The following is a 15,799-nucleotide window of genomic DNA, read 5'->3' as shown; positions in this document are numbered from 1 at the left end:
CATCTTGTATGTAATTTCAAATGTGTTTATTTGAACATTTATTTTTGGTACAGTCCAGTTCTCCAGGGAATATGCTCGTATTGAATAGATCAATCATTGAAAGCTCATTACTGAACCACTAAGAAGCAGAAGCACATCCCCTGGCAAAGCATCTAAAACTACTGTATCCTCTTTTGTAGTAACTGTTAACCTGAATTTAGAGAGAAATCCATTGTAAGTTGTTACAATGGGTGCAAATCAGTATTAATCTCATTGTAATGTTACAGCAAGGATTTTAAATGTTGCGGTTTGTTTTCACGCCATCCCCCGTGCTTTTATTTTGAAGGCGCCTCGGCAGCAGCGCAGCACTTGTGTTCGCTCGAGCCTCCCCACTCACTCGGCTCGCGCTCACACACAGTCAGTGCTCGCGCCGCGGTGCGCTCGGTTTTGTCCGCCGTGTTCGTCGCTCGAGGCTCCGGCCCGGTGTCCGCCCGGCTCCCGCTGCTGAGACCCGTCAGAGAAATGTGCGACCCGTGTGCGGAGGAGGCGACAGACAGCAGCTTCAGTAAAACAGGTGGGTCCTCGGGTCGGTGTCGGTGCGGCTAACCGGCTAACTGCCGCAGCGTGCTAACTCGGCATCGGTATGAGACATCGTTTCCCGTCCGCCTCTAACGAAAGGTCGCCCTGTGGGTTAGATTACATGTAATTTCATCTGACTGCATCACACTCAGGCTCCTAATCCAGCATTTATTTTAGCTAATCAAGTATTATCGCTCATATCATCAAGGCTTTGGAGGCCAGCAAGGTGTCCTGCTATTTTTGAGACTGTAAACAGTAGATTAAAATACAGACTTTTGATGTAAATTGTGGTCTTTATGTCATGCTTGTGAATTGTTCAAGCTTTGTTTTACTGTATTATTTTCATTGTGAGTCAGTGTCTCTGTGCTAATGTTCAGTTTGCAGTGAATGCATTTCGCCTCATAGTGTTGTTATTGTAACAGGAACATTGCAGTGATATTAGAGGGTGTAGTATCAGTGCAGTGTAAGAGTTTGTGTGCTTATGTCAGTGGAAGATCTCTTTAATGTTGTCCAGTCGAGTGAAGGGAACATTTAATGATATTGATACTGGCTGACTAATTAGTGACCTAACATTAGTCACATTGGTCAAACTATAAGATCAACATTAGAACTGCATCGATGAATCAATTAGTTGCCTGCTGTTAAAGTATTCAGCAACTATTTGAGTAATTAGTTGAGAGAAAAGTCAAAATTTTCTGATTGCAGCTTCCTAGATTGTAATATTTGTGGTTTATTTTATCCTGTGTGACAGCAAACTGAAAATCTTTGGACTGTGGACAAAACAAGACATTTTAGGATGTGATTTTGGCCTTTGGGAAACACTGATCGACATTATTCACCATTTTATGACAACTAACCGACTAATAAAGAAAAATAATCAACAATGAAAGTAATCGTTAGTGGCAGTTGTTAACATCTTTCACAGCATGATTATTGTTCTGGTTAGCGAGGGACAAAATTACTAATCTTGATATTCACTAACTATTGACTTACCGTTGACCGCATTGATCAAATTCTAACATTAACATTAGAGCTACAACAGTTAATCAGTTAGTTGCCAACTATTAAATTCATGATCAACTATTCTGATAATTCTTTAACCAAATTGAGCAACTGTTTCAGAAAAGAAGTCCAAATTCTGTGGCTAGCTTCTTCAATTTGAACATTTCCTGTTTTTTGTAACCTGTATGTCAGCAAACTGAATGTCTTTGGGTTGTGGACACAAAAAGCCATTTAAGGACATCATCTTAGGCTTTGGGAAACACTCATTATTATTATTATTATTATTGCTGCTGATTATTATTGACCATTTTCTGACATCTTAGTTACATTACCAACAGATTTGCTCTCAGTTAACAGAAAATGATCATTAGTTGCAGGCCTTATGATTATGTCTGTGTAGGATCTTTAACAGCATTATTGTTGTCCACCAGGGTTAAATCTGATACTGGCTGGCTAATTATTCACACTGGTCACTTTGATCAAATTACAATATCTGCAAAGTAGTTTTGAATGCCCCTCATCTCAGACATACATAATGAACGTGTGTGTGAGAGAGTGTGACGTCACCAGTGTTGTCATGAAAGGGAAGGGTGCATTCTTGTGAGTCAGAACCAGCTCAACCTGGTTAAAACACAGCCTGATCTGCTCCATGTCTTCATGTCTCTAGTTGGGCAGATGGCCCGAGATAGGAAGCTGTGGTAACTCTGTTTTGTACAGACGGCCAGTCATGAAGGATCTCGTGTTTTCAACAGCTCTGTCCTTGTGACCTCCTCATCAGCTGCCAAGAATAAAATACAGAAACCTTTAAACTTACAATACAACATATCTCACAAGCGTTTGTTGGTGGAAAGGCTAACGTGTGTAAAAGAGACCAAAATCTTGCTTTAGTTTTCTCAGAGAAGGCCTGAGAAAGTATTAAGAAGTCTTGTATGTCTTTTGCAGAAGTCTTCATTGTTTCCGTCTCCCGGCTCTAGGCAATATTGTTAGTTAGTTATGATATGGTTTTGGTTATGGTTTTATATCCAGTTGTGGGCAGTTGGCAGCCGATGTACATCTATAAACTACAGGTGAGACTTGTGCAACAGTGGATTGTGCTGCAGGAAACCTGTAGCAAGCAGTAGATAGGAAAGTCATACACTTATAAAAGGAAAGTGTTTATTCTGAAACAAATCATTAATTCAACCATTTCTGTTGCTTAGCTGGTTTCAGGTCACAAGCACAGCAAACCATGGACTCATGTAACCTTTTGAAAAGTTCGATTCACACGTCCCCTTTGTTTCTACGGCAAGCAGATATTTTCATTGTCAGTTCGTTTGCACATTATCTCCTCGATTAATCATTTGTGCTACAGAATGTCAGAAAATTGTGAAAAATGCTCCGTACAATTTCCTGTGTTATCTTCAGATGTCTCTTTTTGTTCATCCAAAACAGTCCAGTGCCCCAAAATATTTGATGTTCACACTGGAGAAACTGAATTTAGAAAATGTTTGACAATTGTCATCTAATCAATTAATTGACTAATAATTCACCAACAGACTGTCAGTATGAAATGGTCTGAAACCGATCCAGTCTTAAACTATTGTGGGTGGAAATCGACTCTTGCATTTCAGTCCAGTATGTGATAAACAACAACCACAGACTGCATGCTGTTAACTTAACACTGTGATCTGGATGGTGTCAACAACGGAGAACTGTTGAGACAATCTGACAACATGCCTTAACAGTTGCCCGTCCTTGCTGTATTATGGTGTGTTCACTGTCAGGCTGGAGAAGAAATCTGTGATACTCTCTGTTTCTAGAACTTTGAAGGTCCTCTTGTGGTACTTAGATGGAAATTTGTGAATTTGTTGTACAGAGAATATTGATAGATGTACTGAAAACAAGGCTGTATGTATATAAGTCTTAATGGAATGTAATGAAGGTTCAGGCCTACTAGAGGTGCTGGCAGTGATGGCATTCGTCCATCTTTCAATCCATACATCTGTGTATTTTCAAAGCCATTTATCCTGTTTAGGGTTCAGCATAGTTTGAATGACAGTCAGTGTAAACCTGGACAGGTTTCCAGTCTAACACATACATAAAAACACACTGAAACCTAAAGACAAAATGTTGTTCTTAAAATGAAACGTTGGCTGTTAGAATCTGAACCTGGATTTTCCTCCTGTGAGGCAAAGTTAGTCTGAGGATGATTGTTTTTCCTGCATTATTTATTCAGTTTGTTGATTTTAGCTGTCATGTTTTAATAATTCAGTTAAACAAGTCAACCTCTTGCTAATTTACAGTTATATTCAGAGGAGGGAGATTCTGTTGTCGCTGCAAAGAGGCTTATTGGTCGGGATTTTTTTTTCCCCTCATTTTTCTGTTTGGCTTTAGTTAAGAGACACCAGTGTCCTTGGGGAAAATTACAGTTGGCTCTGTAATATACTGGCTCCTGCAGCAGCCAGGTTCACCTGCACCTCAGTCAGCCCGTGTGTCAGAGCCGCATCGACAAAGATCGCCTGCACAAAGGCGCCTCTGTTTGAGACACAAATTCAGGAGACATTTACCGGGGTAAGGCTGCACACAGGAAACCAAGAGCAGAGTTGCTTTATAATCCAGTCTTGACCTTTTTCTTTTTGAATCCAGTTTAAGACACCGTACGCCTCTGGTCCTGTTTGCGACAGAGAGCGACAGCTTCTGTTTCCTGGCTGAAATAGTGGTGGGATGGTTTGGGAAGCTCGGGGAGTGTGATTCTGAGACAAGATAAGCTGCTTCCAGACTGGTGTTTATTTTCCTGTGCCGGGATAATGTGAAATTTATCTTGGATGTTCTTTTAAACTAAAGATAACAGTGACTGTGATTATGTCTTGTTGTGAGTTTACTGGATCTGCAGTTTTTGTCTTTCTGTATGCTAGCACAAACTTGACATTGTTTTTTTTTTTTTGTGACATGTAGATTCTTATTGTTACAGTTCACTTGATCTCATCAGTGCTTTCACATGACGGCCGTTATCCCTAGTTTGAATTAGGGAGCACACCAGATACTTCAAGTCTCTGTGCTATGTTTAGAAACGGGAGACAAAAAGTGTAAAGCCATAATTTCAGTTTATCACGTTCTCAGCCTAAACCTGTTTATTGCACTGTCTGCTTTTTGATGTGTAATTAATCTGCAGCTGTACAGTGGAATGAAAATTGCGTTGGTGTCAAAGATTGTGTTTTGTTTTCTAATACCATGTGAATGATTACTATTAGGGGTGTTTTGGCAGCTGTTGGGGTCTCTGTGTGCTGTCATTTGTGGTAGAAGTAAAGCAGAGGCCTAACAGAGCCTAACAGAGGAGGCCCACAGCGACTGCACTGCCATTCTGGTTTGAACTGGATAAAACAATGCTTTTTTGTGACCACTTGACCAGCTATCCTTTTTCATCCTTTTCCTTTAGAGAGTTAGGTCGAGCAAACAGGGATGTACAGTTTTTTTTACAATTAATTTCTGGTTGATTTTCTGGAACTAAAGCAATGAGACCATGATGTTTTAATTTTTTCTTACACTTTAGTTTGTCCTGGCAAAATGCTATTCCATGTTACACTTAGTCACAGTAAGCTTTGAAACAACTGGGAAAAAAGTAAACTGCTTACACGGCTGTATTTACTGCATTACTCATGTGTTTGCTGATTGAGGAAGTAGCCTAGTTGTGGTCAATCAAGCATAAATTGGTGTATTCTGGAGTTGTCTGGTTTTCTTTTTTTTTTTTTTTTGTAGGGGTCAGCAGCAGCCTTATCTCCTTGATGGTTTTCACTTCCATTTTCTATATGAGTTTGCAAGTCATCATTAAAGTTGTTTCACTTGATCTAATTTTAGAATTCCTGCTCATTCTGATCATCAGTTTTTTTCACTGATGTTGTCAGGAAATTGGACTTATTCTTGTTTTTAGATGCTTAAGTGGGACTTAAATTAGCTTCTCAGGATAAAACTTAACAATGGGATCCTGAGGAAGGCACTGCTAGAACATGTTCATTCTGAGGAACTGCTGCATATCCGGACAGGTGGAGACACAAGGGCATGAGCGGACAGGGTGTGCTGTGTTAAGGTCTGTAGTCCTTTTGCTTCTGGCTTGCTCTGCAATCTCTTAACAGCAGTACGCTGTCGGCACATACAGGCTGATCAGGATATCTCTGATACACAGTGAGTATAATGACCGCCACGCTTGGTGTGTTTCCAGTCTGGTAACCTCCACTCTTGGGCTGTACTCTATATACTGATTGGGCTGCATGTATGGTGATGATAACAGTCAAGTCAAGCCGCTGTTTTTATTGAGTACATTTAGGATAACAGCTGTTGTGCCAAAGTACTTTCCAGTACCTACTTGTGTGTAGCATTTTATTGCTTTGCCTAAGTCTGAGCTTAGAAACAGGTGTTCATGTTACATTTTTGAAGTTATACTCATGCATTAATACTCTGTGTTGGCACTGAGTAAGGACATTTACTCTTACAATATGAGAAACACAGAGCTCAGCAGGGTTTTTAATGGCTCAAAATAGCCGAACGGTGGGTGACTATTATTAGTATGAACCAACTAGTTACTGTATGACACTAACTATGATCAGTCTGAGTACAGTAAAGGCAGTGATTCAGTGTTGCCTTATTTGAAGGAAGTCTGGGGATTCTGCTGTTTCTAGTAAAACAAAACAAAAATGGCTGTTACGTTTGAGTAAATTTTTTAATTCTCAGTTCTTATCACTTTGGCACTTGGGATTTTCCTTTTGGGGGCACATCATACCTCTTTGGGGAGTCCCAATATTTCCTGTATGCAGGAAAAACCCTGCTCAACAAGGGGGAAACAGGCGTTTCTGTACTTCTACAAAATGAGAGATAGAATGAACAGAAGGAGATGGGTTTATACTTTAATATGAAATGGTGATAATAATATGTTAGCCATTTATAAGCTAGTCATAATTGTGGCGGTAACTATACACAGTAAACTTTAGAACTAAAATGCAAACTGTAGTAATGGATATAGATGTTTAGATTCTGTAGTAAACTTAGGCTTGGTTTGCTGCTAGTTCCAGTTTAAGTCCAGTAATGCTGATTTTCTCTCATTTATATATTATAAATAGAATATCTAATGGTTTTGGCTGTAATTTGAAGATATCCCATTGAGGAAAACTGTGACGGCCAGTTTTGGCCACTTTTTTGGCCAGATTGAATTTCCCTTAATTGAATTTCCCTTCTGGGATAAACAAAGTATTTTTCATTTCATTCATTTAATTTCATTTTAGTGTTTTCTGACACTTAACAGTGAACCAAGAAAAGAATAAATAAAATGAGTACATTGCAAGTTGCGCGGTCAAAATACTCTTTATAAATCTTCAAAAAAACAAAAAGATATTCTATTTATTTTTTTTACAAAAGTCAAGAAAAAAAAAACTGCAGATATTTACAACTAAGAAGCCACACAGAGCATGAACAGTTCTTTAGTCATCAAAATAGTTAGATAGCAACTAATTGGCTCATTGTCTGTGGATTGGCTCAGGTGGCATCATAATGTGGGTTTGCTCAGTGTCACATGAAGTTTTAATATGCACAGGTTTAAGGCAACACAATTGTGTCACCAAAATACAGTGTGTTGTATTTTTAGCCTGACATGTAACCGGCTAATTCCCTGTTGTTGTCGTCTCTGTCGTTTCAGATAAACCATCATGATTCCCATCACAGAGCTCCGGTACTTTGCTGACACCCAGCCAGCGTACCGCATCCTGAAGCCATGGTGGGACGTTTTCACCGACTACATCTCAATCGTCATGCTGATGATTGCAGTGTTCGGCGGGACGCTGCAGGTCACACAGGACAAGATGATCTGCCTGCCTTGCAAGTGGGTCGTCAACATGTCCTGCAAGACCATGCCACTCCCGAACATGACCACCACCTTCGTACCAGAACCCAAAGGCATTCAGTACGACCTCGACCGACATCAGTATAACTACGTCGATGCTGTCTGCTACGAGAACAAACTACACTGGTTTGCTAAATATTTCCCCTATCTGGTGCTACTCCACACTCTCATCTTCTTGGCCTGCAGCAACTTCTGGTTCAAGTTCCCCCGCACAAGCTCAAAACTGGAGCACTTTGTTTCCATCCTCCTCAAGTGCTTCGACTCACCTTGGACAACAAGGGCTTTGTCTGAGACCGTGGTGGAGGAGAGCGACCCCAAACCTCTGGGAAAGATGAACGGTTCGATGGACAAGAAGGCCTCAAGTGTGAGCGAGGATGTTGAGGCTAGCGTGCCCATGCTCCAACGAACAAAGTCCAGAATTGAACAAGGAATTGTGGATCGCTCTGAAACCGGAGTTTTAGATAAAAAGGAGGGAGAGCAGGCCAAGGCCTTGTTTGAGAAGGTGAAGAAGTTCAGAATCCACGTGGAAGAGGGTGATATTGTGTACCGCCTGTACATACGTCAGACCATCATCAAAGTTATTAAGTTTATACTGATAATCAGCTACACAGCCTACTATGTAGGGTACATCAGGTTCAGTGTGGTGTGCTCAGTAAACATTGAGAAACTAACTGGGTACAGCATGTTCCATTGTGCTCACCCTTTAGCAACACTTTTCAAGATTTTGGCCTGTTTCTACATCAGCTTGGTGGTAGTCTACGGTCTAATCTGCATGTACACTCTTTGTTGGATGCTCAGCCGCTCCCTCAAAAGATACTCCTTTGAATCAATCCGCGAAGAAAGTAGCTACAGTGACATCCCCGACTTAAAGAATGACTTTGCCTTCATGCTGCACATGATAGATCAGTATGACCCTCTCTACTCCAAGCGCTTTGCTGTATTTTTGTCAGAGGTGAGTGAGAACAAGCTGAGGCAGCTGAACCTGAACAATGAGTGGACATTGGAGAAGCTGAGGCAGCGGATCACCAAGAACTCCCAGGATAAGCTGGAGCTGCACCTGTTCATGCTCAGTGGGATTCCAGACACAGTGTTTGATTTGGTTGAGCTAGAAGTGCTGAAGCTGGAGCTTATCCCAGATGTAACTATTCCCCCAATCATCGCCCAGCTTTCCAACCTGAGGGAGATGTGGCTCTATCACACACCAGCTAAAATCGAGGCTCCAGCTCTGGCTTTCCTGAGGGAGAACCTGAAGTCTCTGCACATCAAGTTCACTGACATCAAGGAGATCCCACTGTGGATCTACAGCTTGAAGAACCTCAGTGAGCTCCACCTAACTGGGAACCTGAGCGCTGAGAACAATCGTTACATCGTCATCGATGGGCTCAGAGAGCTCAAAAGTCTCAAAGTGCTCCGCCTGAAAAGCAACCTCACTAAGCTTCCACAGGTGGTGACGGATGTGGGCGTGCACCTTCAGAAACTCTCCATCAATAATGAGGGGACCAAGCTCATGGTGCTCAACAGCCTGAAGAAAATGGTTAACCTGACAGAGCTCGAGCTCGTTCGATGTGATCTCGAGCGCATCCCGCACTCCATCTTTAGTTTGCACAACCTCCAAGAGATCGACCTGAAGGACAACAACCTGAAGACAATAGAAGAGATCATCAGCTTCCAGCATCTGCACCGGCTCGTGTGCCTGAAGCTGTGGTACAACCAGATCGCCTATATCCCCATTCAGATCGGTACCCTCACCAACCTCGAGAGGCTGTATCTGAACAGAAACAAGATAGAGAAAATCCCCAGCCAGCTGTTCTTCTGCCGCAAGTTGCGTTTCTTAGACCTGAGCCACAACAATCTGACCAGCATCCACGCTGACGTGGGCTTCCTCCAGAACCTGCAGTACTTTGCTGTGACAGCCAACAGGGTAAGAAGCAGAAATGTTGTCTGTGGCCCTTTTTCCACCCACGTCTATCTTTCTGTCATGTGTGACTAAGATGTCCTCAAAGGCCAGATAAGGTGTTTACAAAGGTCGGTGTTTATAAATGCTGAGATGTTCACGTCTGGATTAAGAATTATGACTGTAAAGATAACTGTATGAATGAGTCTTTATAGTTTTACGGTTGTTGTTGCATTCCAGCGACAGAAAGCTTGAAAATTCTGATATGATCTCGGTTTGTTTGTCTGGCAAATTTCCAATGTCTACAGCAAAAGAAAACATTATTGAGAGGTATTTTAAAAATGCAGTCCTGCTTTATGCACTGCAATCAAATTATGCAAATTGCTGTCACACATGATAAAACCCCCTGTCTGGAGTGAATTACACGTTTTATTTCTACTCCATTATTTTCTTCTTTCATGCCAGTAAATAGACACTATTGTGGATTTCAAAGAATTGTGGTGACATTTGTTGAATAATTACACTATTTCTCCAGACCACATTGTGATTCTTTGATGTACGCTTTGTCCTTTTCACAATGCAGCTCCACACATCCGGCCTTTTCCCTTCTGGAAAAGAAGGTGGCAGATAAAAATGTTTCCAGCTCCTGTAGATTTCCTGAGAAGTAAATGATTACATTTCAGGAGAACAAATACCATTTTCAGGATTTCGGTTTTGGCTTCCACAGTGATAAACTTAGATACTTTCAGGACCGTGTCAGATCCTGGAATGACTGTTATGGCTGGATTAGTCCATGTGACTTTTTGGTGAAGGAGATAATTTATCTGAACAAAATGCTGTTTATTTGATTTGCAATGGAGGAATTTCATCCAGGAAGATACAGTGGGCTCACTGTGAGAATTTAGCGCTTCAGACAGAGCGTTCTCCTGAAAATGCTGTTTTGAACTCAGAAAGCATGTATACAGCATCATGTGTTTTTAGTAAAGGCTACTATTACTGCTGTTTTACTGTTTGCTTGTGTGGTCGCACACTGGAAATAGCTTCCAGCAGGTTTGTGAGCAGCCACAAATAGCTCCATTAAATAGGACCCTTCTGGTGTCTCCGAGGCCTCTCTTCCTTAAATCCTCTTTACACTGTCAGCACATTACCAATTCAGATGAGATGTAAAAATGAGTAATTGTGAATATTACATCGAGCCATTCTCCACTCATTACAATGGAAATAGCTGCTTCTTTTTCTTAATCCATGCGTCATCTCGCCAAGGCGTATGGATTAAGAATCGAACAAGTTAGACTTTTTTTGTTTTACATCCCTCATTGTTCTGCCTCTTGTCCTCGCTTCAGATCGAGACTTTGCCCCCGGAGCTGTTCCAGTGTAAGAAACTGCGCACTCTGAATCTGGGAAACAACTGCTTGCAGACGCTGCCATCACGCTTCGGAGAGCTGACCGGGTTGACCCAGCTGGAGCTCAGAGGGAACCGTCTCGAGTGTCTCCCGGTAGAGCTCAGCGAGTGCCGGCTGTTGAAGAGGAGCGGCCTGGTGGTGGAGGAAGATCTGTTCAACACGCTGCCGTCGGAAGTCAAAGAGCAGCTTTGGAGGGCTGATAAGGAGCAAGCTTGAACCAAACCGCTGCAGAGGCAAAAGTTTGATTAGAGAAACAAACAAGCAGTGATTTTGTTCATAAAGCCTGGCTGACCTCGAGAGAAATGCCGCAGCATTGGCCATGCAGACGCTGAAAAAATGATGGCTTGTTGTTTGTTTGATGAAGCAGGGATATCAGATTCCAAGACCTCCGAGGATGGCTTTTTTGGAAATGACTATTCTCACGCTTTTCAAGGACAAATTTCATAACCGAGCTCGGTGATGAAAGTTGTTTCAGTGAAGTGGCTTTTCTGTGTTTCATCATGATTACAAAAGACACAAGAATGCAGGCAGGTGAGGTGGAATATGCATGCCACTGTAGGATCTTTCTAAAGCAAACCTGTTTTTAGAGAGAGCCAAAAAAAAAACATAGAAAAACTTCGCACGATTCAGCCTTGCAAGTGAACCCTAATGTGCTCACTGTCACTACTTTGCCACAGGATACATGCACAAATTGAACATACTCAAAGCAGTGTTTGCCTGACCATTCTTTGGCCTTGAGACTCAAAATTGACTACGTTTGTAGTGGCATTGTGTTGCTGTGTGGCTCGCAATATTCGCAGATGTAAAGAAAAAATACAGTGTGACTGATGGCTAGTTCATTGGGGCATGAAGATTTGGCCCCGTTACTTTCTTTAGGCTCTCCTTACGCTCGATCTGCTTGGAGGCATCTTTTTATGGGAACAAAGGGACTCTGATGAAGATTAACAAATTGTCCGACAGGTGATCTCACAGCTTAGGCCTTAACTCGGAAGACAGATGGAAACGACTTCAAAGAAAAGCTGTCAAATATTCAGTGAACACAAATGGGAACACACTCCACAGTACAATGTCTAAATACCCCGCAGTCGTTCATTTATAACATCGGCCTGTGTGGCAGGTTGTTTGTTAACTGCATGGGGAGCTATAGTGGAGAAATCCACCGTTCTGCTTCAAGTCTTCGTTTTGCTTCACTAAACATCGTCATAAATCTGGCGTGTGACACTGGCTTTACCTTATCTTACATGACTTAACATCACACACATTACACACGTCTTACTGAGCTGTGAGGTGGGCTTTGAACCAGGTGGAGGGGCCTGTTTTATTTTAAATCTTACCATACGTTGGTATCATGTTTGGGCCTTTGTGACAGGCTGTATTGTGATTCAGTGAGTGACTAAATGCCACATTATGTGCAATCTTGATTTATTTTTTTTGTTCTGTTTGTGCTTTTTTAAGCTACTTCCTTCGACGTATACATGCAGTCAGACATCTTAAGTGACCTTTGTTTAATTCAAGGCTTAATATATTTTGCTTTACGTACTAGATTGTAGTTTTACATTGTGTACGCTGCTCATGATAAGTTAGCTGTGCCTGTGTTAAGGCTACAGAGACACAAGCATTCAGACAGCTCCCTGGCACAGTTGATTTCTTTCGGGTTTTGCTTTTCAAATTAAAATATATGCAAGCTTGCACAATGCTAATTATGGAGCAGACAGATGATATATTACATTAATTACATAAACAAGAATCAAGGTACTTTTTTTATTCTCAGTATGCGTTTGATGAGCTGCAGTGGTTATTACCGATGTGGCCTCTCCAAGCGTATGAACTTCAGATGTGAAACAGGAGAGTCAGGTACTGTTAGTCTGAAAAAGTGAAGTGTTTACTCAAGTGTCCGGTTGTTTGTACGCTAGCCCTTAAAGTAAATTTATCGTGCTCAGTTTATTCCAGGAAAAAAGGTGGACTTTTTGGCATGTGTTTATCCATTCAAGAGGCAGATGAGGACAAACGGGAAATTGGAGAGTGCAGGAAACTGGTTTTGACCGACCTAAACAAGGGAAACATTTATTTGTCAAGAGAGAAATTAGTGCAACATGCTTTGTGTGCTTGAAACACTTTTCTTGTTAAGACCTTGGATTTAATAGCATCATTTGGAGTAAATCTATGTTTACTCCAGCCAGGCATCCCTTGTTGCTAATATGGCCTTAGCTTTTACAAGCTGTATACCCCGTTAAAGATCCCAAACATCATAGTCATGGCTTGTTTTTTTCATTTCGTGCTGTAAAATGTATAGCTGAAATGTTTAATGTCTTTGTTTCATGTGTATCGGTCATGCAGCATGAGCTCTTATTCTTGCCAGCTGTTTCTTTTTGATTTTGGCTTTTTAAGAGATTTCAAGGAAGCTTCAGCGTAATAACACAATTGCACCTTTGTTCACAGTGGATTTTGTTTCACTGAGGCCTTGGCCAAATCAGAATGCCCTTCCAGGGGTCACCAGTAAAGTGCTCCCACAGTCTTAAAGTGCAGAAAAGGGAGCCTCAGTCTGGGATGTGTTGACTAGCAACCAGTTTAAAAGTTGGAAGCAAAGGTCACAGATGACATCAGAGAAAAGCAGTAAATGAAAGGAAATCTCAGCTTATCCAGCATGTATAGACTTTGTAAACATAATTGATAAAATGACAAATTCATCACAGTTAGTCTGCTCTGGTTTAATTTTTATGGTGCCAATTAAGAGTGAACACGTCTTTTTAAAGAAACACTTCAGAGAGTAGCTGCTGACATGTTGGATGCCAAACCGGCAAGTAATTTAGGCAAATGTTTATTGTGCTGTCGCAGGCCATTGGACAACTTCTATTTCACTCAAAAGTGAATCTGATATTGTAACATGGCTCATTGTTGTGGTGCAGTGCAGTTGCCAGCGCTGCTCACACTGTCTCCCTATTGCAGTACAGTGTCACTCTAGGACACTGATGCCATTCACATTGAGTTATTGAGTGTATTTTGGCCTTAACATGCTGGTCATGTCGTTAGAGGTTGTATAGTCACTACAAAATGTATATATATTTTTTTTCTCCTTATTTTTAGGAGAAGTTCTGACCTGTATCTAACTCAAAATTCATCCTCGGTGGAGCATTTACATCAGTAATACTGTGGAAGACGGACAGTGCCATAGAAGCGTTTCTCAGGGTGTCACTGGGAACTCATTCACACCTTATTAGAATGGTTGGATTTGCCAAAACTGCTACATACATGTAGATATACAAATATATCTGGCATTGTTTGAGACACATCTGTAATCAGGACTCACTTTGTCCTGCTGACACAAATATTTGTGGCGTTTAATTGCCTCAGTCATACTTTCTGACCTCTGGATCTATGACTCAGCTGTACAGTCCGTCACCGTCACTTCCCACTGAGTCACCAGATTGACTTGCGGCCCACCTCCCTTTCCTGCATGTCAGCGTTAGTGAATCTGGTGGCGCTCTGGGATAAGGTCAGTCAGACATTAGCGAAAAAACCAAAAGAAGGAAGTGTGACTAATACATGATCCTTGGTTACGAGAAGACTTTAGCACTTTTTATGTACCTAGAATCATGTCAGAAGTGGCCTGTTTTCTTCTGATCATGTTAAGTAAATGTCAGTCACAACATGTAAAAGGATTATTTTTTTCATTCTGTGCAAATTGTTTTGCATTTAACTTCTGCCTTCTTTTTGTTTAAGTGCAAATTATCACTATGTTTGTGTGTTATGTCTGCCTTAAGTTGTGTTGTTAATGTGAAACTGAATGATCGACCACCTTACTCTTGCACAGAACTGACTTATTTGGATCCACAGAAGGTTTTACAGCTGCTGGTATTTTTGGACACGACTTCTGACAACAGGACAGGATTTCACAACTGAACAGAAACAACTCTTGACAATCTAACTTACTGTAAACGGAGGTGAGCTCACCCTCCAGTGTGGGCATTGTGTACAACAGTACACATCATGTGTTAATATCTAATATTTCTGCAGAGTGTACATTTCTGGGACAGTCACAACGTCATTTCATTTTTAATCCCTGCAAATTTGCATTATTCTTAAACTGCCACGATTGCATTGCATTGACATCTAATCTCTACCTATGTATAAAATGTTTATTTAAATACATGATTGTATTTGCTATGTACAATGAATTCATCTCTGTATTCTGATGCCTGTAGATCAGGGATATATGAAAACAGTTGGTTGGTTTCCTTTATCCGGTGTCATATTCATTTCACTTTGAAGCATGGGTTTGTTGATGCTGATCTTGTGCGCATTATAGCCATACTGAAAGCCACCCACGTAACCCCGAGCAACAATCATGTCGAATACGAACTGCAAGCTGGACGGACAGACTCGTTTCATGCAGCACCGTCTGTATCACACGTGACAAGGCCTTTATTAATTAATTGTTGCCAAGTGGACTGAACACTGGCTTTTTAAGCGGGACGTCTGTAACACATGGACAACTGAACTTTGATTTCCTAATGTTCAGACCCTACTTTTGTACCGTTCTGACACGTGATAATAAAATTAACACTTAACACTAAATCCTGGGTCAATTCCTCATTTGGTGGATGGTTCTTCTTTCAAGGGGAAGTCCTGTGTGCTGCTAAGAAACATTTAAACACTTGAGGAGAAGTTGGCTGACAGACCTTTGATACTGCTGACGTTTGACTTGGCTCAGGAAGAAAAGTATTGGTGTAAATAACATGGACAATGTCTCAGGTCTTCTAGGGATCCCAGTAAGGCGGGGCACTGCACCTGTCTGGACAAGACTCCGACCCTGGTGCTGACTCACCAACACATCCAGTTGTGATCAATGTTTTCCTGCTGTGATGTCAAAGTATGTACTGTAAACGTTTACTGCAACATTTTAGTGCTGGACCTTTATGGGGAAGATGGTTTCAAGAGAAGCCATCGCCACAAGTTACATTACCCAGGTACTATAGGAAGTATGAATCAATGGAAAATAATCAAATTCAATGTGCAGGAGTCTGTTAAAGATGTGTGAAAAATCCCTTTGTTTAAACATTTCCACCAGCACACTTG

At 41.3% G+C, this 15,799-nt stretch overlaps 1 protein-coding gene across 1 annotated transcript; it reads left to right on the top strand.

Annotated features, from left to right (window-relative positions):
• The first annotated feature begins 368 nt into the window (after positions 1 to 368).
• lrrc8aa (leucine rich repeat containing 8 VRAC subunit Aa) lies at positions 369 to 15,298 on the top strand. The gene is made up of 3 exons (XM_008289328.1): positions 369 to 553; positions 7,223 to 9,347; positions 10,664 to 15,298. The coding sequence occupies exons 2-3, from the start codon at positions 7,233 to 7,235 to the stop codon at positions 10,937 to 10,939; spliced, it is 2,391 nt and encodes a 796-aa protein (XP_008287550.1). The 5' UTR covers positions 369 to 553; positions 7,223 to 7,232; the 3' UTR covers positions 10,940 to 15,298.
• The last annotated feature ends 501 nt before the right edge of the window (positions 15,299 to 15,799 follow it).

Source organism: Stegastes partitus, unplaced genomic scaffold (genome assembly GCF_000690725.1).
Source record: "Stegastes partitus isolate 25-593 unplaced genomic scaffold, Stegastes_partitus-1.0.2 Scaffold607, whole genome shotgun sequence".
Taxonomy (NCBI): Eukaryota; Metazoa; Chordata; class Actinopteri; family Pomacentridae; genus Stegastes; species Stegastes partitus.
The sequence above is the reverse complement of the archived record's forward strand: the minus strand, read 5'-3'. Positions and strand labels throughout refer to the sequence as shown.

What these genes read in the sequence shown, in the direction of transcription:
- lrrc8aa (XM_008289328.1), top strand. Translation starts at nt 7,233, where the DNA reads ATGATTCCCATCACAGAGCTCCGGTACTTTGCTGACACCCAGCCAGCG. An exon ending in TTGCTGTGACAGCCAACAGG is followed by an intron (nt 9,348 to 10,663) that starts GTAAGAAGCAGA and finishes TCCTCGCTTCAG; the next exon opens with ATCGAGACTTTGCCCCCGGA.